General features: G+C 38.2%; 1 protein-coding gene across 1 annotated transcript in view; it reads right to left on the bottom strand.

Moving 5' to 3' along the window:
* Positions 1–3,127: 3,127 nt before the first annotated feature.
* ACMSD (aminocarboxymuconate semialdehyde decarboxylase) overlaps positions 3,128–26,548 on the bottom strand; it is a 61,718-nt gene continuing 38,297 nt past the window's right edge. The window contains exons 8-10 of the mRNA XM_019629446.1: positions 25,889–26,061; positions 7,617–7,715; positions 3,128–4,989 (exon numbers count right to left, since the gene is read on the bottom strand). Coding sequence (XP_019484991.1) covers positions 4,927–4,989; positions 7,617–7,715; positions 25,889–26,061 — 335 coding nt within the window. The 3' untranslated portion in view covers positions 3,128–4,926. The remainder of the gene's footprint in view (positions 4,990–7,616; positions 7,716–25,888; positions 26,062–26,548) is intronic.

Genomic DNA, 26,548 nt, shown 5'->3' with positions numbered 1-26,548 from the left:
GGAATTCAGGGAGGGGAACAGCATTGGGGAATCAGGGAAGGGGAACAGACACGTTGCTGTCCTTTTGTTCTTCAGTCTAGTTGTGGAGGACATCGCTTCACTGGCCCATGTTGGTATTGTGATCATTGCGCTCTTCCCAGGTGAGGCAGTGGCTCGCCGGCCATTAAATGGCCGCTCGTGGCAGCTCATGAAAACTCATGCCAGCTGTCGGCCAGCCCCACTGCAGCCTATGCCGCCGTCACTGGCGACTCACGGCAGCCCAGCTCCAGGTTGAGCTGTTGTTCACCATCTTGGCTGTAGAGGGCGCAGCGTCACTGGCCAATGTGGGACCCGGACAGGCAGCCCTGCTGCTCAGAGCTCACACTCCCAAGGCAACTCCTAACCAATGTGCCGCTCGGCTGGCCCCCACTCATTGCTTTTTGATAGACAAAATTCTCAACTTGCCTATGACCCCGCATGATCTTGCCAATTTATACCAAGAATGTCTTTCTTTCTTACCTCAGTGGTCTTATTTCTTGCTGTGTTCTCTCCTGCCATAAGGCTTTTATTTATGCTGTTTTCTCTGTGTTAAATACTCTTCCTTCTCCTCTTTGCCTCTTTAACTTTTAGCTTTTGTCTGCTCTTTCTAACACCAGCTTAACCAACACTTCTTTCAAACAAGTCTCACTCCAACTCTGACTAGGCCAAATTCTTCATTATAAGCTCTCTACACACTTTGTGTTCCTTCATAGCTCTTGTCATTGTAGCAATTTTGCATTGATTGGTTTCTTATTTCATACTTGTCTCTCTAACTAGATTAAAAGTACCATTAAGGGCAGGAACCATGTTTGTTTTTACGTACATTATCCCAGCACCTAGCATGGTTCTTGATATGTAACAGACCCTGAGTAAATATTTTGAATGTATGTGAATGAGTGAATGAATGCATAGTTCCTGCTCTCCAGGAGGTCCCAGTCTAGTGGGAAAATAACAATTGTAATTCAAAATGAGAGGGTGCTCTAATAAAGATATCAGTACAATTTTTAAAGAGGGGAGCTACTGATCAGTGAAATCCCAAAGCCTAGAAACCACCACTTCAGGTAGAGAGAGAGAGAGAAAGAGAGAGAGAGAGAGAGAGCGAGAGCGAGAAATGTTTAGATATGTACTTTGGAAAATTTCCCCTGGCAACAGGGTGGAAGATGGATTATACCAGACTAAGCCCAGAGTTGAATTAGATAAGAGATTATGTCAATAGTCCTGGTGAGAGACGATCTGAATTCAGTTAGGAGCCATAGGGAAGAAAGCATAGATAAGATATGAAAGATATAAAAGTGTTTGGATCTATTGGATTTGTGACATATTTTATACGGGTGAAGGAGAGGATTTAGGTGACTGAGTGGTGCCCTTAATCAGAGTTGATAGTATAGGAAGTGGAACTAATTTTTGGGATAAATGGATTGAGTTACATTTGAGGCATATGATTCTGTAAAGTACCATAGTATTATAGCTTTATTTATTATTTTTAAATGCCTAATGTTGTTAGGACTTCTTAAAACGTTGTCTTCCCTTGACTTCAGAATACCACATTTTTCTGGTTTTCCTCCTATTTCACTGGCTACTACTCAGTGCCCAATACTGGCTCCTCCATCTGACCTGCAAGTATTGCCAAATCCCAGGGATTAGTCCCGGGTTCTTTTGGTTCTCTCCTCTACTTTTTCTCCAGGTGATTTCATTGTCTCATTTCTTTAAATACCTTCTATGCACTGATGACCTCTCCCCAGCCTCTCTCTGAATTCTCCAGACTAGTTAGTGTACCCAACTGCTTACTGGATGTTCCTACTTAAATGTCCAAGAGGCATCTGAAATATAAGAAGTCCAATAACAGAACTGTTGATTCTCTTCCCTTCCAAGCCTGTTTATCCCATAGTCTTCCTCATGATGGTAAATGGAAATAAATCTACCCAGCTGCTCAAGTAAAAAAAGCTGGGAGTCACAGCATCTATGTCTAAAGTACGCATGAGTTTAGTACCATTAACTACATCTCAGGCTAAATGTCCTCAGGATTATGTGCACGGAAAGGGCATAGTTTCACTGATCTTTCTATTGTCTTTTTAGTTTCTATTTCACTTGTTTCCACTCTGATATTTGTTATTTCTTTCCTTCTACTAACTTCGGGCTTCATTCATTCTTTTTTCTTTTTTTCATTCTTTTTTAGTTCTTTGAAGTGTAAAGTTTAGGTTGTTTATTTGAGATATTTCTTGTTTACTAATATAGGCATTTATCACTATGAACTTCCCTCTTAGAACTGCTTTTGCTGCATCCCATAAGTTTTGGTATGTTGTATTTCCATTTTCATTTATCTCAAAATATTTTTGGGTTTCTCTTTTGATTTCTTCTTTGACCCATCAGTTTTTCAGTAGCATGTTGTTTAATCTCCATGTATTTGTGAATTTTCCAGTTTTCTTCTTGAAATTGATTAGATTCTAGTTTCATACTATTGTATTTGGAAAAGGTGCTTGGTATGATTTAAATCTTATTAAATTCATTAAGGCTTGTTTTGTGGTTGAATATATGATATTTCCAGGAGAATGTTCCATGTGTACTTGAGAAGAATGTGTATTCTTGTCACTTTTGGATGGAATGTTTTGTATGTATCTGTTAAGTCTAACTGGTCTAATGTGTTCTTTAAAGCTGATGTTTCCTTATTGATTTTAGGCAGGAAAGAGCTTGTGGCAGAGCTTGTGGGCAATGGGAGAGGTAGGATATGAAACTGGAAAGCTGGCCAGATAAGAAGGCCATGGTCAAGAGTTCCGATTTTTATGTTAAATTTCAAAGGAAGCCATTGGAGTTTTAAAAATAGGTCTGTAATATGCTCTGACTTGTTTATTTTTTAAAACAACCACATTAGCAATTGTGTAGAAAATTATTTAAGGGTGTCAGAATGGTGGTAGGGAGACTAGGCAAGTCATGATGGTGACTTGGGCAAGATTAATAGAATGGGGATGTGAGATGTGGTAAGTCGAACCAATAACACTCAATGGACCGAATGTAAGGAAGAGGGAGGAAAGCAAAGAAATAAATCAAGGCTGACTCTTAGTATCTATGTGTGTATGTGTGTACATGTGTGCACACCATAGTTCAATGAATCTACATTTGGACAATACGTATAATTTCCAATATTTTGCAATAACAAATAATGCTACAATAAAATTAGATTCATTTCCCATATCATACATAAGGATAACTCCAACATCGATTGGATCAAACATTTAACTATAAGAAAATTAAACTATGCAGTACTAGAAGAAAAGATGAGTAAAGACTTCTTTAATCTGGGTGTAGAGAGGGGCTAAGTATGACTTTTCTGTCATTCAAGTATTAGGTCAAAGTTCTCTTTAAGGAGGCTTTTTCTGGCCCCACAATTTAATGTTTTATTCCCCATCCTTCCCCTAGTCACTCTTTATACATTTACCTGTTTTTAATTTCTTCATAGCAATTTCTTATCAGCATAATAACAATTTCCTTCCTCCTTCCCTCCTCTCAATCCCTCCTTTCTTTTTCTTCCCTCCCTCATTTATTTACATTTCTGACCCTCCAGATTGTAGGCTTCATCAGAGAAGGAATTTTATCCTTTTTATTTACTTCTATATCCCCCGTGCCTGGAACAGTCTTACAGCCCTGGCACATCATATAACCACTCTGTGAATATATTGCTATTTTGTTCAGCTCTGTTTTTCTTTTTAGGTAGATTGGAGTAATAAGCAGAGTGGTGGGTGGGTAAAGTTCTAGAAAGCAACAGGAGAAGCAAGAAAGAGACCGAGTAATGAGCTAAATAAAGTGAAAATAATGGGATGGGTGTAATTTAGCAAAAATTACATTAGTACAAATTATATGCCAATACTCAACTCTTGATTTTTCTGGGCTAATAGAAGGGAAAAGAAATATTAATGAATCTAAGGCAAGAGGGTACTTTTGAAAAATGATATTTGACTTTGGAATTCAGCTAGAGGTACATGAGCCACAGATGGTCATCACCCCCTCTCAGGACCAAGTTCATTTTCAGCAGTCCAGGTGGGACCATTAATGAAGTGAGTTAATGAAGTGAGTAGACCAGGCTGCCTTGGTATTGCCCTGCTCAATCTCCACAGCTAGCTTTACACATTCTGCTCAGCACTTTAAATTAAAGGAGTTTCTGGTCAAAGTAAATTATAGACTGGAAGTTTTCCCCAGAATAGATAAGCGCTCATTCAGTCCGAAACTTATGTTCCCATAGTTTTGCCTTCCTATATATTCACCATCTCCAACTCAAATAAGCCTTATCCATTCTTCTGGACTCAGCCCAAGTTTCAGTTTCTGTGAAGATCTTTCCAACAGCTTTGGGTCCAGATGAATTTTTCTTACTGAAACTTCTGTGATATTCATGTTGTATTGCTTAGAAATTATTACATGGACATATGTCTTGCCTCCTTATTTGGACTATAAACTCCTAGAGGTTATAGAATATGTACATCATTTATTTTGTGGAATCTAAAGCATTCCCAACCCAGCTCTGGGCTACTGGAAGGTGTTTGAAATAGTAAAATCAGGTCATTGGGGCCCTAGTCACATACTCGTTTTCTTGACCAAAGTGGAGAATGTACTTGAGCCCTCTAGGATGAATCTTGTTTGGGTCTTTCTCCATAAAAAGCATTAATGACATTTTGCTTTTTACTTCTGCCATTAATTTTAAAAGAAAATTAGTTTTGATTTACACATGACATAATGTCCTGCTTTTCAGAGTGAAAACACATGTGAGTCATTTTTGTTATGAATAATTTAGGATACTCAGGGATATTCTATTTCTGGATAAAGTAGTTCAAAATAGGATTTTGGTAATGTACGTGTGATACATATTTAAAAGCAAAAATAAAATATCTTCTTGAATGGTTGCCTCTGTAGTAAATTCAGTCATTCAAATTGTTTTCTCTTAAGACCCAAAAATGCTAGGGCATTGCCAGCTTTGAGTTTATCCTGAAAAAGAAAAGAAAAGGTTTTATTTTAAAGCATTATTTATGGTTATCTTTAAAATACTTTATTGAGTGTATTTATCAGGTTTTATAAAAATCAGTTCCCCAATGTGAGAGAAAAATATTAGCAGGTTAAACAATGACTTTCTTACCAAAATCCTCTTGACCCATTTTTTCCCCCACTGTTTTAAATCTAAGTTTGAAGCTTAGTTGTAGGAGGAAAGGAGGAGAATTATAAGGGGAAGAGCCCTCTTAGGAAAATGTCCTTCTTTGGAAACCTCTACAGGACTCTCCAATGGATTTTAAGGACTATCTGGAGGCAAAACCATGAAAAGGTGCCATTTAGGACTGGGACAGAGAGCTGGGAACAGTGCCCGGAAGTCATGTAGTCACCCCCCAGCTTCTGGGCATATGTGTTGTCCTTTCACATGGCTCCATAGAAAAGGTAAGCTCGTTTGGAGCAACAAAAGTGACAGAGATGAAGAGTCTCAGAATATTTTACAAATATATACATTTATCAATTTCACATGAGAAAAGGACTGCCAAATTTTTCTTCCCTTTCTCCTCAGCTATAGACTAGATCAACTCCACAGAAAGAACTCATGTGATTTGAGGGGTAACTCTGTGATATCCTGACTGACACATGTCCAGGTTGCACAGGGCAGCTGAGGGTGGAAGGAAACCTGTATGGTTTGCATAACATTCATACCATTAATGTATATCTATATATCATGATCACTTCAAGGTTCTTACACAGCTTTGAAGAATGAGTGGTTTGGGGTAGGATTTTTCCCTGATCCACATTTGGGCCATCCTCCTCAAAAGGAAGATCTTGTTTTACTCCTCTGCATCTATATGGTGGAAGGCATCTGCTGTCTACCTCCCAGTGGTGTTTTCATCAAGTGGATTTATTTCATTTAAAAAAATTTTTAAGTAAAATTTACATTTACATGGCTCAAAATTCAAAATGTATAAAAGGGATATTATCTTTCCAGAGTTACCAGTTTCTTGTCTGCTCTTCCAGAGATATTTTAAGCATATATCAGCAAATACTTATATTTAGGTACGTAGATACTCTTTTTCATAAATGGGTAGTATACTATACACAAATGGAAGTATACTATACACATTGTTTGGCATCTTGCTTTTTAAACTTAATATACCTTGGAAATGGATTTTTAGTATTTTCTAGGGCTATATAGATTCCCTTGAATGGATATATTACTTATATAACTATTCCCTTGTAAATTGTTTTCAGTCTTACTACAAACAATGTTGCAATGAGTAACCTTGTACAAAATGTCACTTTGAATTTGTGACAGTATAAAATTGTTATGCAAGATTTTTTTAAACTTCAAAGTGATAAGCACATAAAATTAATAAAAGGCATAAAATAATAAAATTATCCCATTAAACTCTTAGGAGACTTGGGATAATCTGGTTTTGGTTTAATTTTGATTCTTATTACAGCTTCCTACTTTAATAAGTAAATATTTAAAAATTCAAGACTTTTAGTGCCTTAAGGTTGGTAAGTGCCAAAGGGCATACTTTCTGTATAAAGCAGTTGGAGATTTCCCATTTAATAACTTACAGCTAGTAAACAACGGAATGCACTCTTCTTGGCATCTGTTAATGTGCTTCAGGCCTACTGAGAAGATTTGATGAGCTATATCCCTAATGATTAAAGCAGAGAATTAAGAGTCTAAGAGAACTTTTGGATTCTAGTTTAGAAGCAAGCCAAGAATTATACAAAAGGATTATGACTAAGACTTTTGTAAGATTTGTTAAGAGTTTATATATCACTGTGTTTTTATTTTTGGCCATCCCTGATCCTAGTAGTGATTGTTGGTAAAACCATAGGAGCTTGTCTTGTTGGGAGGAGGGGATGGAATGGGAAAGGGACAGCAGAGGAGAGGGAACCTGAGGACAATGCATCTCATTTTAACTCCTCTTAGTTCAGGAGCCTAAGGGGTAGAATAGGCATGGCAGCAATATGGCACATTTCCTACCAACCCTAAAGGTCAAATGTCGAAACACAAAAATCCAGTTACTTGAGGGTTCTGGTCCCTTGGGTCCTTTTTAATCAAGACTTTAGTCTCAATATTCAAATTACTAGAATCATTACAATTTTTGAGAATGGTAGATTTGTAAAAATATTAAAGGAAAAAATGAGACATTTTTCTTATTATTCATCTAACATGAAAACATAAATATTATTATTATGATACGCTTCCTTACAGTTTTCTTTCTTGGCTTCATGAATTCAGTCGTACTAGGTTGACTTTCAGCTTTTTAACTTTTCTTTAAAGATTTTTATTAAAAATATCGTTAGCATACAATATTATGTTCGTTTCAGGTGTACGCAGTAGTTATTCAACATTTATATACCTAAAGAAGTGATCACCATAAGTCCAGCAAACATGTGACACCATACCATGCTATCACAATCGGCTTTTTCACTCTTTTCTGCGCTTAATAGTTCAGATATTTCTGGAGATTGAGTAACAGTTCTAAGAATATTAAGTGGAATGGTTCTCTGTTCTTTGTTATCACATATCAAAGTACTCTGAAACCAAACACAATTAAAACAGGAAAACTGAGGAAAAAGACCATGAAGTAAAAGGCATATACCTTTGTTTCTGCATCAAATTCTTCCATGGATTCTATCAATTTTCCAGGTTCTAGCTCACCTAGTGGAAAGGGGTAATCGGTTCCCAAAATGACTTTATCCTGTAAAAAAGGAAAGGAAATATATTTTTATCTATAATTTTATAGAACATCAAAGAACCTCCTTTAAACTTAAATATACTAATTATTACAAATATCAATTTGTTTCCTGATTAATGGAAACAAACTGCTAAAATTTTAAAGATGAAATGAACTTAAAACTTATTTTGACATTTTCTCCAGCAGGTGTCGCTGTTAGGTCTGTTAAAGTTGCAAATCAACCCCCACCCTCCCTTCTTGTTTTCCTCACTAACTGAAATAAAGAATACTCAAATATAAAAAGCAGGCATTTATTTAATAAAACATGCTTATGTCTTCAGATGAAATTAAGGATTCTGTATTCCTTAGAATGATACATTGCAATCGATCTCACAATTTTTGAAAACATAGTGGAGTTAAAAAGGAAAAAATAAACAACTGGATGAAAACAAACAAGCAAACAAACAAAAAACCAACCCCCAAACAATTCCTATCTCTATAAACTGGATTGGTGTCTGTTTTTTGTATGCTGTAACTTCAAATTTCCATTTGACACTTTGCACGTTAAAGTACACAGGCTTGTCCATCTACAAATATATAAAGCAGTATGTCAGGCAATGTGCTGGAATCTAGATTACCCTGGGCAACAAAAGAGAAATGGTTCCTATCTTCAGGGAACTCATAATCTACTAAGAAAGAGCGACATTAGATCAATAACGGCAGTCTATCATAGTAAAATAAGAAAAACACATTTCAACCAGAAATTTTACTTCTAAACACATGTCCCTTTCATATGCAGTAACAGACATGTATACAAGGAAATTAAATGTTATTTTAGTGGCAGAACACTAGCAAACTAAATTATAGCATGTCCAAAAATATAAAGGACTGAGGGATACTTCCATATGCTGAAATAGAACAATTGCCAAGTTATATTGTAAAGAGGAATGATCTTGGAGTTATAAGAGGGAAAAAAGTCTAGGACAATGTATCTGCTATACTCATATTTGTGTTTTTAGTAAGGGACCTATAGATGAATACATGTTTGTATATATACAGTCTATTTCAGGAAAGGTACCCAAGAAACAAGTAACATTAGTTGCCTCCAGGAAAGAAGAGTAGGATTTGGGGGTGCAGGAGATCCCCCTTCTTTTTTTGAGATGTAATTCACATACCATAAAATTCACCTTTCAAAAGTGTACAATTGACTGGGTTTTAGTACATTCATGAATTTGTGTAATCATTCCCATTATCTAATTCCAGAACATTTTTATCACCTCCAAAGTAAACGCCATACCCATTAGCAGGCACTCCCCATTACCTCCTTCCAGCCCCCAGGAAAATACAAATTTACCCTCTGTGCCTATGCAATTGCCTGTTGTGGACATTTCATATAAATGAAATCACGCAACATGTCACTTTCTTTCATTTAGTATAAGGATTTCAAGGTTCATTCATGTTGTAGCCTGAATCAGTTATTTTTTAGGCTGAATAATATTCCACTGTAGAGATATACCGCATTTTGTTTATCCACTCAGATGATGGACATTTGGGTTGTTTCTGCTCCTTGGCTATTATGATAATGCTGCTCTGAAAGTTTGTGTACAAGCTCTTGTGTGAACATATGTTTTCATTTCTCCTAGGTATATATATAGGAATGGAATTGCTGCATCATATACATCCATGTTTGACATTTTGAGAAACTATTTTTCACAGTGGCTGCAGCATTCTATTATGCATTCCCACCAGCAATGTATGAGGGTTCCAATTTCTCTAAATCCTTACCAACACTTGTTATTGTCCATCTATTTTATTATAGCCATCATAGTGTGTGTAAAGCGGTATCTCGTTGTGGTTTTGATTTGCATTTCTCTAGTGACTAATTACGTTGAACACCTGTTCATGTGCTCATTGGCCATTTGTACGTGTTCAGAAAAATATCTGTTCAGATCCCTTGTGGCTATGCAAGCTCATTTGTTTTCTTTTGATTGTTTAGTTGTAAGAGTTTATGTTTTCTGAATAGTAGAGACTTACCAGTATATGATTTACAAATACTTTCTTCATTTTGTGGGTTGTCTTTTCACTTTATTGATTGTGTCCTCTGAAGGACAAAATTTTTTCATATTGATCAAGCCTAATTTGATATTTAATCAAGCCTTTTGTTTTCTTTGGTTGCTTGTGCTTTTGGTGTCATCCATATTTAAGAAATTATTGCCAAATCCAAGGTCACAAAGATTTACAACTATGTTTTTTTCTAAGAGTTTGTATTTTAGCTCTTCCATTTTGGTCTTTGATCCATATTGAGTTATTAATTTTTTTGTATGGTGTAAAGAAGGGGTCAACTTAATTTTTTTGCATGTTGATATCCAGTTGTCCCACTACAGTATGTTAAAAAGGCTATTTTTTGCTCGTTAAATTGTATTGGCACCTTTGTTCAAAATCAGTTGATCTTTATATCTGTCCTTATGCAAGTACCACACAGTTTTGATTACTATAGCTCTAGAAAGTTTTAAAATTGGGAATTTGAGTCCTACAACTTCCTTATTCTTTTTCAAGATTGTTTTGGCTATTCTAAGTCCCTTGAATTTCCATATTAATTTTAGGATCAGCCTGTTAATTTCTGCAAAAAAAGAAAAAAGGCACCTGGATTTTTTATAGGGGTTGCATTGAATCTGTAAATCACTTTAGGGAGTGTTGCTATTTAATAATATTGTTTTCCAGTCAATGGGATGTATTTTCATTTATTTAAGGCTTCTTTAATTTTCTTTAACAATGTTTTGTAGTTTAATGTCCAAGTCTTGTACTTCTTTGGTTGAATTTATCCTCAGTATTTTCTTCTTTTTGATACTATTGTAAATGAAATTGTTTCCTCAAATTCATTGCTAGTATATATAAATACAGTTAATTTTTACATATTAGTATTTATAAATATAAATGCTTTATATTTATAAAATTTATATTTTATTTTGTATCCTACAACCTTGTCGAATCAGTTTGTTAGCCCCGATAGTTTATTTGTGGATTCCTTAGGATATTTTACATTCAAGGTCATGTCATCTGCAAATTTTACTTCTTCCTTTCCACTCTGTATACCTTTTCTTGCCTAATTGCCCTGACTAAAATCTCGAATACAATTCTGAATAGAAGGGGTGAGGGCAGAATCTTTCAGTCTTTTGCCATTAAGTATGATACCATTAATCTGAGTAGTTTCTTATTCCCATGCCCAAGAAGTTGTTCTAGCTCATTTGTACTTTCTCTGTCCTGAAATCAGCCTTTTCTCTGAGCAGCCAAGCTTCCTTATAGTGGAAAATAGTATCTAGAAACCAAGATCTGGGCACTAGATGTGATAATTATTGCTGACGTAGAACTGTGCGTGAGTGCGTGCGTGTGTGTGTGTGTGTGTGTGTGTGTGTGTGTAGGTTTGTGTGTGTACACACAGACACGTCAGTATTTCTATATCTATTTATCTATATTTGTAACTACCTTCTCTATATTTGTAACCAACAGGGAGACAGCTGCATTTTACTAAATTTATTTACTCATTTTGCTCAAGCCTAGCATGCACTGCTGTCATCATCCAACCTCTTTTATTCCCTTCTTGGGAAAAGGTAAAAGTCTCAGGATTGTGGTCTCTGGGTGACCTTTGCAGCATTCCAGTGGACAGAGGTTTTTGGCACCACTCGCTGCTCCTTACAAACCGAGCCTTCACACATCAGGGGTATCACTGCATAAATTACATAAGTGTCTAACTACTAGGCTGTACACCTGAAACTAATATAATATTGAACATCAACTATAACTGAAAAAAAAAACAAAACTAAAACAAACAAACAAACCCAACCTCAAATTAAGTTTTGCTTATGGTGTGAAGTAGAGTCAAGGTTTATTATTTAACCCCATATGGATATCTACTTATTTCAGCATAAAAAGGTTTTTCTATCCCCATTTAATTGCTTTTGCACCTTTGTCAAAAATTAATTAACCCTATAAGAGTGAGTCCATTTCTGTACTTTCCAGTCTATTCCACCAGCCTGTTTGCCTGTCCTCTGCTGATACCACATTGTGTTGACTGCTGTAACTTTACAGCATCTTGAAGTCGGATAGTACAAGTCTGCAACTTTATTTTTCCTTTTCAAAATTATTTTGGCTTTCTGGTCCTTGGCATATCTCTATAAATTTTAGACTCAGTTTGGATTATGTTGAATCTATAGATTAATTTGGAGAGAATTGACAACAATATGGAGTTTTTTGATCCATAAACATGGATATATGTGGGCCTGGTTCTCATGGGTCACTAAGCCCTTTGACCTATATCTTTTCTTGTATCCATCACTTACTCTCCACTTCCCCAGTTCCTCCCTTTACTCGGGCCTTACCATCTCTTAGCTCAGCCAAGTGTGACCTTTGTACTCCTGAAGCTCCCTGTAAACATTATTATTCACAGCACTTCTTAACATTGCTACGAGATAATTTCTTATAATAATAGTAATACTATTTAACATTTATTAATTGCTTACTACATGCAGGATGCTATTCTAAGTCATTTGTGTTCATCGACTCATTTAATCTTCACAACCTTCCTATGAGATGGGTACTATTATTATTATTCCCATTCAGCCGGTGAAGAAACAGATAGATGATAACTAACTTGCTTAGCTTTGCACGGCTACTATGTGGTGGAGCCATCTCATCCACTCAGCTAAGAACTGGGACTGAAACCATGTCTCTAGCTCTGAACCAAAAGCTGGGTGTAGAGTGGAATTAAACTGGGCTAGTGCTATAGTTTTCTAACTAATCTCCCTGGTTCCGGTCTCATCCGTTTTAACCAATACCTAATACTAGAGAGAATGCTATTTTAAAAATATGAATCTGATCATGCCACATCCCTGCTTAAAATCCTTCAATAATTTTCCATTGTCCAGGAGGTAAAGCCCAAATTCCTTAGCATGGCACTAATCATCCCCAATAAATGTGAGAAAGAGAGTGGTCCCAAACCTGAGCTAGGGCAGAACTTTGTGGTCTGATGTGACTAGCTGCTTTTCCTGCGGAACAATTAACATTCTTGATAAAATACTGAAACATTTTTTTATTGACTTTAATGAGTTCAAGAACCCTCTCTAGGAAACCCATTCAATTGACTATTAGTCTTGAAACTAGTCTAAGACCTTTAACCAATAATGTAAAAAGGCTAATTGTCAACTACTATTACTGCTCCTACTTCTTCTCTCCCCTTGTCCCCCTCCTTCATTTTTCCAACCTAACAATAACTATCTACTCATTTTCTCCTATAACATGTGTCTGCCAAGATAGAATATTTGAATGTGACTTTTTAGAAAGCCTCTTCTTTTGAAACAAGTTGGAAATAAATCTCTGCCATATCCTTGTAATCAATCTTAGAGTTGCTTTAACAAACTTGTATGTTGAAGGAATGAAGCCTTGAATGTATGAAAGAGGGAAGTCTGATTTGTACTAGGCTTGAAATATTAAATGTATTTTAGCTACACTAAATTCGAACTGTGTTGAGGATAAGTGACACTTTGATTTCTACAAAAAAAATGATTTTCCTAGGTTTTATGAATACATGTACATGAAATAATATGGGAGAGTGCATGATAAAGTTTACAGGAAGGCTGTGACAGACTAACAACAATTTCTAGATTCCTGTACTCATTACTGTATAAAACTGAGCAACTCTACCTGCTGATAGAAGCCCTAAAGACCCAAGGTTTCATCTCCTCACATCTGTGCCAACACTGATCTCCTTCTGAACTGCGTGCTTGGTGTGCACTGGAGGTTCATTTGTCTGTATTTCTACTCGTCTTGCCAAAGCTGTTTACAATTCTAAAACACAGCGTTTTTTTTTGTTTTTTTTTAAAATTTTTTAATGATGGTTAGATGCCTCATTAGGTGGCAACCTTAACCGTTTGTGTGTTAGACCCAAGGGCCTCTTCCATTCTTGTCAAGGGGAGTGCTAACCTTCTCCCCTTTCATATATAATTTTTTAAAGTCCCATGCTTATACTACATTTGTCAGCCATATTAACATGAAATTGAAATCTAGAAATTAATTTTTCTCCCTAGTCTGGAATTCTCCTATTCCCAGGATTATGGCCTTCTGGGACATAAATACATTTTAAGAGTGGGAGGGGTCTATTCTGTTTTAATGTGGAGAAAGCAAATGATTTTAGGGAAGAAATGAAAACCATTCCTCAGCAATTCATCCTTCCTGGTTAAGGCACTTCCCTGCTCCCCTTCCTAACTTGATTTTGGATGCCTTTTGCAGAACACCCAACTCATGGTTTGATAGTATTTAATTATTATTTGTAGCTGTTCACAACTCCTCTCTATAGGAGGTTAATTATCCTCTTGCAATAATCTGGTTTGTGAATTTTTCATGCCCCTATCTATCTGTACAACTTTTATTGATACCTTCTGGTAAAGTTTTGACCATTTTTTAACCTGTTAGTAATTTCATAAGGGGGAGGGGAGTAGGCATAAAATAACTACTTTTCTTGTTCAGAGGGAGAAGGGACAGTAGAAGGGAAAAGGTGGGGAGAAGAGATTCCTCAGGAGTAGTATGGTCCTGTAGGATGAAGGTCCCATACTCCATTGCTTAATACCAGTCTCCAATTGACTGATGCTTAATAAATACTTAAGTTTAAAATACTTTTTTGTATTGCTATTTCTATTACCTGTCGTCTCATAACTGCAAATTGATTATGTTTTCAATGGATTACATGCATAATTCTGGTTAAAGAGGCATAGGATATGGCCTTGGATGACTGGTGCCTATTCCCCACTGATCCAAGCTCCCTGTAATAACTAGGACTCTTCTAATGTCTCAGGTTCCCAAGTAACATACCTGATCCTAGCCTCCCAAAAGCTGAAACTCTCTTCTGTCCTCTTGTCTGTGATCTAGGAGTGTATTCCCTTGGGATTGACAGTCATCATGGATTTGTGCAAATGTCACACTTGACAATGTCTACATTTTATTATAGTAGGACCTTTCTACAAATCCAAAGGAATAATTCTAATGGTGGGCGTTTTGGGTACCATGGCTGCCTCTTTTGGGGTCCTGAAATTATACCTTCTAGACAGACACTGGCTTTCTTTATTAGGCAGTAAAGCCATAGATAATCCTGATTGATTTCTTAGCACCAACACTCTGCCCCAACACATCTTTCCCATCCCAAAGCCAGCAGCACACATTACCTATGAGGCCAAAGACTTACTGAGCTGATAATAACGGTGATTAATATTCCTGCCAGGGAAGAGAAATAAACTGCTTACCTGCTGGGAATGCTGCGAACATTGAAAGATGTGGCTTACTAAATAAATTCAAATACTGGAAAAAAATTCATGTGTCTTCTCGAAAAGGAACAATTAACTATCTTCTCATTAGCCTATTTTATTAGTAGCGTTTGCAGAAAATACAACATAACTCTGTTATAACAAAACTTATTATAAAAATTGTAGTATACCAAGGATTCAGTTTATTCCCTGAGACATACCTGTACTTTCCTAGAGAAAGGGCCTGATTTAACTCAATCAATGCAAAGTAAGATTCGCATTATATCCTTAAGATCATTACACAACCCAATTAATCAAACTTTAACTTAACACCTACTATCTGTAAAGCACTGGATGATATCAATCACTGACATTTGCATAGTCCTTTGGCATAGTATTATATTAGCTCCTCACATCAACTCTGCCTGGTTAGCATCTTCACTTTACAGTTGAGGAAACAGGCTGAGAAAGTACGTGACTTGATATTGAAGGTCACCCTGCTAACAAGTGGTAGAGCCAGGACTTGAACTCTCTCTCATTTATCACAACTTCTTGAGAAGATAGTAAGTTATACTCTTATTATCAAGAAGCTTATGGGCATCAGAAAGGGTTCCACTCTATTGAGGACAGCAGTGCACAGGAAAACATCATTTAACTGGAATACAGGTTGGAGAAGTTGTTACAGATAGAACTATTAAAATACATTTAAATTTTAAGTCAGGTGGAAATACTTCTGATACATATGGTATGGTCTGCTGCCTACAGTTACCCTGGAAATCATAAAATCTTCCTTTAGTGATGAAGGACCTTTTCATTGCTTCTAAATCATCCTAACCTTTTCGAACACCTGAATAGAGCAGTCTTGAATGTTAAAGAAGGCATGGGAAAGGGATGAAGAAGCTTTGTCCTTTGGGCCTGACTGGTCTCTAGCTTAGGTTCATCTTCTAACCCACAGATCAAATTCCCAAGAGAAGATCACATTTATGAGGTGATCAAAAAAAAAAAGGTGAATATTTAAATTTTAAAAATGTACTACAGTAAAAGATACATTGCCATTAATCCCTCTCAAAATACTTCCCCTCACTTCAAACTGTCTCATCCCATCGTTCTTGCCACTTTCTGAAGCAGTTCTGGAAGTCCTCTTTCGTGAGTGTCTTCAGTTGTACTGTCGTGGCTGCTTCAATGTCCTGAATCATTTTGAGTTTGAAAAAGAGCCAGAAGTTGCACGGTGCCAGATCCGGTGAATAAGGTGGATGAGGACACACTATAATGTTTTTATTTGACAGAAATTGCTGTACCAGAAGCGACTGTGACACAGAGCCTTTCCGTTGTGATCACAAAATGGTGAATGCTGCTGCCAAGTGCCATCCAACGGAAAGGCAGGGATCTTTAATATGGGAAGTGGCGGGTTGAACCTTAGTAACTCTGTGACAAGTTTCAACTTGTTCTGTGCAGTCAGTCAGGTGTGAGCTACACTTGAGAGAAGGTTTGTTTTAAAGTGTGCTGTTAATCATCCTCCATCATGACAATGCTCCGTGTCACACATCACTTCTGGTATGGCAGTTTCTGTCAAATAAAAACATTACGGTGTGTCCTCATGCACCTTATTCACTATATCTGGCACCATGTGACTTCTGGCTCTTCCCCAAAGTCAAAATGATTCAGGACATTGAGGCAGACACGACAGTGCAACTAAAGACACTCATGAAAGAGGACTTCCAGAATTGCTTCAGAAAGTGGCAAGAATGGTGGGATAAATGTGTTTGCAGGAGTATTTTGAGGGGGATTAATGGCAATGTGTGTTGGGGCCCAGGTGTTAGGGCCTCCCAGGGTCAGGAAATGTTTACAGGCTTTGGAGACTGGCAGCCCTGACTCCCCCAGGCCCAGGTGGAACTACAAGGAAACAACTTGTTTATGTGAGCTGCTCTTAGTGCGCATGTGTGCTGGCACCAGGACACTATTGTTATTGTGTTATAAAAGCCCCAGTTCTGCTTAATGGGGTTGGGGGTTCTGCTCTGCCTCTGCTGCTGGGTTTTGAGTTCTGCCTCTGCTGAATAAACTGTTGCTGCATTCATTTCAAAGATTCTGCAAGGCTTTTTTCTTTTTGGGTACCTCACCACCAAAACCGTTCTTAGCCAAACAACTTGGACCTGAAAAATCTTGCAAATTGATACTGTCACAATATTTTCACTGTAGCTTCACTCTTCAAAGTCTGTATGTATCTTTACCAAATGATTTTTTGCTTTTTCTTTTTAGGTTTTTTTTTTCAATAGGGGAATTGAGGGGATGGGAACAGTGCTGGGGAATTGGGGGAAGGGGAACAGACAAGTTGCTGTCCTTTTGTTCTTCAGTCTAGTTGTGGAGGACGTTGCTTCACTGGCCCAAGTTGGCACCATCGTTGCGCTCTTCCTGGGCAAGGCACATCAGTTGCTGGCTTCTGGACGGCCACTCACTGTGGCTGCTGGCTGCTCACGCTGGCTGCTGGCTACACACAGTAGCCCATGGCAACCCACTGCCACAGGGGCTGCAGCCTACGCCGTTGCCGGCGACTCGCAGCAGCCCAGCTCCAGGTTGAGGCTGAGCTGTTGTTCAGCATCTTAGCTGTAGAGGGCAGTGTCACTGGCCCTCATATGTGGGATCTGAACCAGGCCCCTCTGGTGTCCCAAGCCAGTTCTTAACCATCACGCCACTCGGCCAGCTCACCAAATGCCTTTATTGAGCACTTACTATGGAACTGGAATTGTGCTATATACTTTATGTGGTTATCTTATTTTAACCTGTCAAAAACCCCAAGAATTAGGTGCTATTATTATCTCGATTTTATTGGTAAGGAAACTGAGGCATCTAGGGATCAAATAATTTACTCAAGATCTATCTCTGATAGCTATGATTAGTAATAATAGCATTAAAGTTCTAAGCATCATTTGCTATTTGCTTCAGAAGAATGGAATTTCCAGGACTTTTTTTTCACATCTTCATCTTAATTCCTATTTTTATTTCTACACTTAATTGTAATATCATTTTACAACACATTTCTCAGGCATGCAGAAACAAATCAACAAACTAATAACTGAAACCACTGAAAAGCACAAACTACAAACAAAAACTAGCAGCAGTAGTAAATTCAATTTGGAATAGAATGTTATATTTGAATGACATATGAATAGTCCTGTAGTTCCTCCATTTCCAGAAGAAAATTCTAATGATACTTAGTTTAAGATGAAGCCTAGATATTTGGAAACTTGGGAAACAGACATTCTCATTAAAAGAGTTTATTTATTGCAATGCTTATATACTTTAAAAAATAATTTTAATGCCTAAAATGGTGCTTCTAATAATGACAAGGTACTATGTCAAAGAAACATCCTTAAACAAAGTTGTTTTATGAATATAAATATGGAAAATTAATATTTATAAATAGCAAGTTATGTGATTTTTAAAAGTTCTAGTTGAATTAATAAATTTTAGAAGTAGAAAAAGAAATCTAAGACTCTAAAATGTGTATGTCATCTCTCCTGCTTCCACCTTCAATGAAAACCAGAGTATTAGAAAATTCTTTAGCTTCTGAAAATTCAGCCTGACCCCGTTCTATTGCTAAAATTTCTGCTGACCTGTAATTGCCTATAACTCTGAAAATGACTTCAGGGAGCTGCAAGTTGGGCCATAGGGGAATGCAATACAAGTAAGATACATTTTTTAGAGAAAGAGAGGAAAGTTCAAGGCTGGTATTAATAAATGTACCCAAACTGGACTTTTACTTGTTCATGATGACATAAGGAACTTGCCCTAAAATGTAAATCAGTGTACTGCTCTCTTTACCGAGAAAGTCTTTCCATTAAATACAAAAATCAGGGCCGGCCGAGTGGAGCATTTGTTAAGAGATGGCTTGGGATGCCAGAGGGCCCCGGTTTGGATCCCACATATGAGGGCCAGTGACACTGCCCTCCACAGCTAAGATGCTGAACAACACGAACAACAGGATGCTCAACCTGGAGCTGGGCTGCCATGAGTTGCTGGCGATGGCAGATGGGTTGCCATGGGCTACCGTGTGTAGCCAGCAGCCAGCGTGAGTGGCCAGCAGCCGCTGTGAGGGGCTGTCCAGAAGCCGGCGACTGATCTGCCTCGCCCAGGAAGAGCGCAATGATGGTGCCAACTTGGGCCAGTGAAGTAACGTCCTCCACAACTAGACTGAAGAACAAAAGGATAGTAACTTGTCTGTTCCCTTTCCCCCAATTCCCCAATAAAAAATCTTCTTAAAAAAAAAACCACCCAAAAAAACCCCAAAAAACAAAGTCAGTTAAACTAAACATTATGTTTAGTGACTTGATTTACATTCTGGCACAAGTTTCTTCTCCCATCATGGACTGGTAAGAAACTCTGTGGATTGGTATTAGTCTGAGGATCACAATTTGAAACTCCATTTAGAAGATGGCAAAGAGATTTTTAAAGGGCATATACCTACAAGGACAAAGGTAACAGGATAGAAGAAACAAGAAAAATTTCAGAAACTGGAAAGCAGATGGACAATAGTAACTGACTTTTGAAGACTGAGAAAGTGAAATTCTTAGTTAAAGGTAAGCCAAAAAGTAGTCTGGCTTATATTACCAAGCCCCCCCAAATATCTGTAATTGACAACACCAGGTGCCTCTGGAAGTAAAGACAAAGATGGGACTAAAAACAGGAGAATTCATTTTAAGCCTGTTTAAGAAGCAGTTAGGCTCTAAATACCTCCTGATTCTGCTTAGCCCAGTGTCTGCTTTTCACTCACCCAGGCACAAGATTAGTCATTTAGCCTCAAAAGAGGGAGAAAGAGAGGGTCTCAACTGGGGATATACCAGGCACAGTTAAAAGTGGTGAGTGTTCTGAAAGCAGGAGGGTTAAATGAAAGTTTACTTATTAAAAATTGAGACTTGCAGCCTTTTTGCCCTACTCAAGTCACAGAATACTGGCAACTAGGCCTTTACTATTCAGATAAGCAATTGGACAAGCTTCTCTGGGAAACTGATAAATCAAAAAGGAAACGCCAAATTTTTAGAGTTTCCAAAAAACATGGCTCCATTGGGTTACTCTGTAGAGAAGACCACACTTGATAGGCCCCACCCATACGCAGAGACTTCCAATCTTTTTAGTACAGAAAGATATTAAAGGGCTGGCTGAGAGGTGCATTGGTTGGGAGTTGGCTTGGGGTTCAGGCTCTGAGTGGCAGGGCCCCAGTTCAGATCCCACATGGGCCAGTGATGCTGCACCCTCTACAGCTAAGATGGTGAACAGCAGCTCGACCTGGAGCTGGGCTGCCGTGGGTCCCTGGTGATGGTGTGGGCTGCCAAGCCATGAGCTACCGTGAGCGACTGGCAGCCAACGTGAGATGCCAAGAGCCGCCATGAGTGATCATCCAGTGGCCGGCGACCAATCTGCCTCACCCGGGAAGAGCTCAATGATGGTGCCAGCATGGGCTAGTGAAGTGACATCCTCCACAACTAGACTGAGGAACCAGAGGACAGCAACTTGTCTGTTCCCCTTCACGGATTCCCCAGCACTGTTCCCCTCCCCCAATTCCCTAATAAAATCTTAAAAAAAAAAGACATTAAAGAGTAAAAGGACAAAAGAATTAAAGATAGATAGATAGATAGATAGATAGATAGATAGATAGATAGATAGATATTGGTGGGCTGCAGTCATCTCATTGAATCTCATGAGAAAACCTGAACCAGAATTTCCCAACCATGGGGTTCCTGAATTCCTGATTCCATGGAAATGAATGGTGTAATAAATGTTCATTGCTGTTTTAAATCACTAAGTTCTAGGTTAATTTGTTATGCAGCACTAGATAAATAATACAGATTTTGGTACCTGGAAGTACAGTATTGCCATATCAAAAACATAAAAATATGCAAGTGAATTTGGAACTGATTAGTGGGAGGAAGTTGGAAGGACCTTGAGAATAGTGAAAGACTGAAGATCCTTGTAAAGATTGTTATTAGAAACCTGATAACCTGTGAGAAGTCTATCTGTAAGGACTTTAGGGAGAATGAGGAAAATGTTATTGGAAACTAGAGGAAAGGACATCTTTGCTATGTAGTGGCAAAATTTTAGCAACACTATCACCTACAGTAATATGAAAAGTAGAAAATATATTTAATGAACTGGGTGATATAACTAAGGAAATTTACAAAGTATCAAAAGTGCTGCCTGGCTGCTTCTTGCTGCTCATAATAAAATGCAAGGGGAGTGCATTAAAGGAAGGACTGTTCAATACAAAGGAGCCAGGAATTGTTGGGTTTGAAAATTCCCAGTCCTTCTAATGGCAAATGATGCTAAAATTAGACCTGGATTTCTGGCAAAGATTAAATCCAGTTAGAAAAAAATATAGTCTAAAAATGAAGTCAAAATGTGATTATAAAATCTTTGTTATAACCTGAAAAGATTTAAGGCAGCACATCAGAGAACCATTCTGTCAAACATAAGGGCCTCTAGGTCGCTTAAGGCTGTTGTTCCTCAGTAGCCTTTTGAAGAAATCCGAGGTAGAGAAGGGCTTTTCTCAAAGATTTGTGGGTAAGCCTTTTGCCTAATGGTGTGAAACCTAATAAGATTCATGAGAGGCCTATAAAGTTTTTAAGAGATTTGTATTGGCAGAAACATTACCAATTTGTATTGATAAGAACATATAGAACAAAATGAAAACAAACCTTTGGACCCAAAAACGTGTATGGTCATGAACATCGGTTCTCAACCTGTGGGTCACGACCCCTTTGGGAGTCGAACGGCCTTTTCACAGGGATCATCACAGGGACCATTGGAAAACAAAAAGATATTTACATTATGATTCATAACAGTAGCAAAATTACAGTTATAGAGTAGCAACGAAAATAATTTTATGGTTGGGGGTCACCACAACATGAGGAACTGTATTAAGGAGTCACGGCATTAGGAAGGTTGAGAACCGCTGGTCATGAAGCAGTCTGTAAAAACTACTCAGCCACAAACATAGACAATTTTTCATGGGAAAAGAGAGATGATTCAGAGAGTAGAACCAAAAGAGCTGTGGAGAGTTATTCCTATGCTTTGAGTTCTAATCAAAGAACTGCCAACGTGTGCCCAATGTGTATCAGATTTGTTAGTAACTAGTGACTCCTCTAAACCTCTCATTTTCACTCTTTTGGAATGGAGAGTCTATAGTAACTATCCTTTGCCTGTGTCACCATTTTATATGTGTGTGTGTTGGGCAAAGAACTTGTCTCTTTAGTTCATAGGTCTTCAGATTGAGAGAAACTGTGCATGAAGAGCATCACCCAGAAGTTCATTTAAATGATGAGATCCTAGCCTTTATTTAAGCTGATGCTATAAATGGATGAGACTTTTGGGGTGGTCCTAGGAGGGGTGAGGATATTTTGCATTTAAGAGGAATAGAAATAATTTGTGGCTAGAGTGTGGAGTGTGGTGGTTAAAAATATTATCATTAAATTCTTTGATACTCCTCCCTTCAAAGGGTGGAGCCTAGTTCCACTCCTCTTGAATGTGGGCCAGATGGTGACTTGCTTCTAATGAATAAAATGAGGCAGAAGTGATGATTTTTGAGGCTAGGTCACAAAAAGGATAGCTCCTGTCTGGTGTGCACTCGATCTATCTCTCTCAATCTCTGTCTCTGTCTCTGTCTCTGTCTCTCTCTCCCTCACTCACTCCTTCCCCCCCCCTCCTCTTTTTCCTTCCCTCCCTTCCTCCCTTCCCTGTCTCTCTTGCATCACTCATTCTTGGGGGAAGCTGGATGCCATGTTGTGAGGACTCTAAAGCAGCTCTGTGGAGAGTGGAGAGTCCCAACTGGGGAGAAACTGAGGCCTTCTGCCAAAACCCAGCACCAATGTGCCAGTTGTGTATAAGAGCCACCTTGGAAATAAATCCTTCAGCCCCAGTCGGCCTTCAGGTGGCTACAGCCCTGACTGACAGCTTTCCTGTAACCTCATGAGAGATCCTGAGACAGCTAAGCTGTTCCTAAATTCCTAACACACAGAGGCTATAAGAAATAATAAGTGTTTATTATTATTTTAAGCCACTGAGTTGATGCAAGTACTTATGCAGCAATAGATTACCAGTGGATCTAGCCAAAATTATGATATAATGGGAGGATGACTGACCTCTCAAAAATCTATCCACCTAAATATGTAAAAGGAATTTTCTATACTCATGTTACTATAGGGAGGCAATAAAGTTTTCCTTTTTTTTTCATATTTTTCACAGTGATAGATGGATAGCATCCTTTGCATCTGTCTTTAAAAATGAGTAGACATAGACTGAAAACAAAGAATTTTAGAGATGGAAGGAAGCTAAGAGATTATGTAATTTAAGTTCTCTGTTTAGCACAGTGCTTTAGAAATGGTAGGTACTCAACAAATGGTTTTGATATACATATATATATAAATATACATATATATATATATGACATATGGACATATGTCTATTTATTCCTACAGTATTATTTAACATTTTGATTTATCAAAGTAATTCCCATTCATAGTTAATTAAATATTACTAATATCTTTCTTATCAAAAGCAGTCCTGTGCCTATGCTCCCAACCCTTGTCCCCCAGTGCAGCCATTTTTACCTTTTAAATCTGCATCTTCTGATAATTACCTTCCTAGTTCCAGATAATCAGCATATACTATTGTTTCTTGATGTATTAGCTTTAGAGAGTATTTACTGACTTTCCATTATGATCATTGAGGGTTTCTTTCTTACCCCAACTTCTCTCCTTCATTTTCCCAGTAGAATTACAATTTTCAGTTAAGCCGGTACTTAGTATTTACACTCTTATGCCTATAAATATTGTTCACTGATGATTCAGTAATGTATAATGATTATCTGCCCTCATGTTTGTTTTCTTGGAGTTAATTATTTCCTTTTCTTTCATTTGCTTAATTTTCTGTGCATGTACTGCTTGTTTGTTCCTAATGCATCACCAGATCTGTTGAATGCCTGGCAATCATTGTTTTTGCTGCTCAAACACCAAATATTACATCAGTTTCAGTTTCCTTGTCCTGGAGACCTCCCTCCACAGCATTGTATCCTCTTGCTCTAATCTGGATGGTTGCTGTCTCGCCTGGCTGACATGCTAGGACTTTCCTTAGCCATGCTGGTTTGGGGATTGTTTTTGAGAAAATTTGCTAATGTGGACATAACTAAAATGAGGAAGCATTCATATTTTAAAGAGATTCTTAAATGATTAGTATATACTGCATATATGTCCTGGATTCACCAGCCTGTGAGGTCACACATAAAATGAGGTCACATTTGCTTTGGATGACCAAATTATAACGGCTCAAGTCTTCACAGTTTGGCTGTAAGATCTCAGCACCAATAACTTTGCCAAGTGCCCTCTGAGTTTTTCCGGGGACCCTAAAGGGGCGTGCTCACATGTGCTCACTAATTAGTCTGTTCACAAGGCTATTCTACTGCTTCTGCTCTGACGCCCTGGCTGAAGTGGATTGCCCTAAATGCTGTTTGAAGGTGCTGATAGCATCCCTCGCTGCTGATAGTATCCCTCATAAGGTCGGTGTTGTATTTGCCAAGGGTGTTTTCTCCTGATTTTGTCATTTCCAAGAAAACCAGGGGGTACTAGGCTTAATGGGAGGTAATAAGAATGACCGTGTCCCCAATTCCGTGCCACTTGCCCACCCCCCTTCCTCCACTGCTCAAAGCCCAGAGCTTACAGTCTCTTTCAGCTTCTCCTGTGCAGTTTCCTGCTTATATACCTGGTCCCTTTGTCCAAACTAAAAATAATTGACAGTCACAACCAGCTGCTAAACATCCATTTTGGCAGGAACAACACAAAAGCTTGAAGGCTCAGAAGCATATCTCAGCCACATAATTTATGACTAAACCAGAGTGTTTAACATTTATGTTCTAGCGAGTTTTTCAAACCAGAGAGGCGGTCAGCTTTAAAGGGGGATGAAGCCTCCATTCTGGAGATAGAACACTACTTGTACTTTTCAAATCATGGACCTTTTTTTCTGCTAAATAAGATTGTAAATGACTTTGAGTCTGTTCTCCATCCAAGTACTAGATTGCAAATCTTTAAGAAGGTCCATATTCTTTTCGAAAACCTCAAATATTTTTTTCTTTAGGAAAATTTGGAAAGCTTTTATAGATATCTGTCAGTAATGAAACAGAGTTGAAATACTAAATGTTTCAGACTTTTCACTAATCAGACTGGCCTTTGCTCTAAAAACTGTCTTAACTTCCTGAGTTAGCATTTCCAAAGAATACTTGAAGGTGGAAATGCCAACCCAGAGATGTGCTAGCATACCACAACAAAGGAAAGATTTACTGGTGAGGTTAAAGTACTACCATGCTGATCTTTTGCCCCAAAGAAAGAATTGTTTCAAAACGAGGACCCTGTTGTTTCAGAAAGAAATGTCACGTGGTATATAAGACCCTCCATTATCTTCCCTTGCCTCTTCATCCTGTGCCATTTCCCCCCTTTCTAATGTTCCAATTGTCTTTATTTAGTGGATGAGGCTGGTTGGGTTCACAATTTATCCTATTAATAAGAGGTGGAGTCAGGATTTTAACCCAGGTCAATTTGCCTTTAAAACCTGTGGCCCTTTCCTGCTTACCACATCCCAATGGATCCAGAGATGACCCTGAAGAAGAAGAGCTGATCTGGGGAACTGCCCACCCATGTGGATTCTCTGGGATCCCCTTGGCTTATATTACGCTTCCCTGGTGATACTCTATGATGAAGGACATTCTGCATAGGATCCCCTGAGCAAGCAAACCCAACCCAAACCTCACTGTCCCTCTCCCTTCTTCTAATGTCTTTTGTCCCACCCCTTTTTTGGAGAGAGACCAAGTAACTGGTTGCTGAATCTGCACTCTGTTCCCTATAAGCCATCCAAAGGGCAGACCCGGGTTACCTTTCCTATGACATCTGTCAACAGCTTGAGGGCCAGAGGATCATGGACCAAAGAGTCTGTATAAAAGGAGCCAAGGTATTTCTTTGGGTTGACTGGATTGTCTTGGGCACACAGATCTGGACGCACACTGAATCCATGAGAGATTCTTCCTACTGTGAAGGGGAAGGCCCCACCTGCAAGGAAAACCCATTACTGAAGGGCTTGCTTCTATTGCAAAGGATTTCTTTTGGTCTACTTGTTGTATACAAAGAGAAGTCACTATCGTCCAGCTGGTTAACAGTATTTATAATGGACCTACTGGGCTCTATATGCTAAGAGATGACCCAGAAGCAACAACATGAACTCATCTAGAAATTCAGATTTGAGGAATTTACCCTAAAAAGAGAAGACAGATGTGTAAAGATATGTGGCCAAAGTTTTTGAATGTAGCGTGGTTAAAACTTCAAAATACTGAGGCAGCCTATCAGTTGGGGAATATCTAAATAATAATGGATATCCATAAAATGTATTCCCATTTTATGTAAGTCAAAAGGACTTACTGACATGGACGATGTCTCTGTATGTGAGTAAGAAAGAAAAGCAGATTAGAGAACAGCATGAAGAGAGAGAGAGAGAGAGAGAGAGAGAGAGAGAGAGAGAGAGAGAGAGAGAGAGAGAGAG

The sequence above is a fragment of the Hipposideros armiger genome, unplaced genomic scaffold (assembly GCF_001890085.2).
Source record: "Hipposideros armiger isolate ML-2016 unplaced genomic scaffold, ASM189008v1 scaffold_856, whole genome shotgun sequence".
NCBI lineage: Eukaryota > Metazoa > Chordata > Mammalia > Chiroptera > Hipposideridae > Hipposideros > Hipposideros armiger.
Note: the sequence above shows the minus strand (reverse complement) of the source record. Positions and strands in the feature narration are given on the sequence as shown.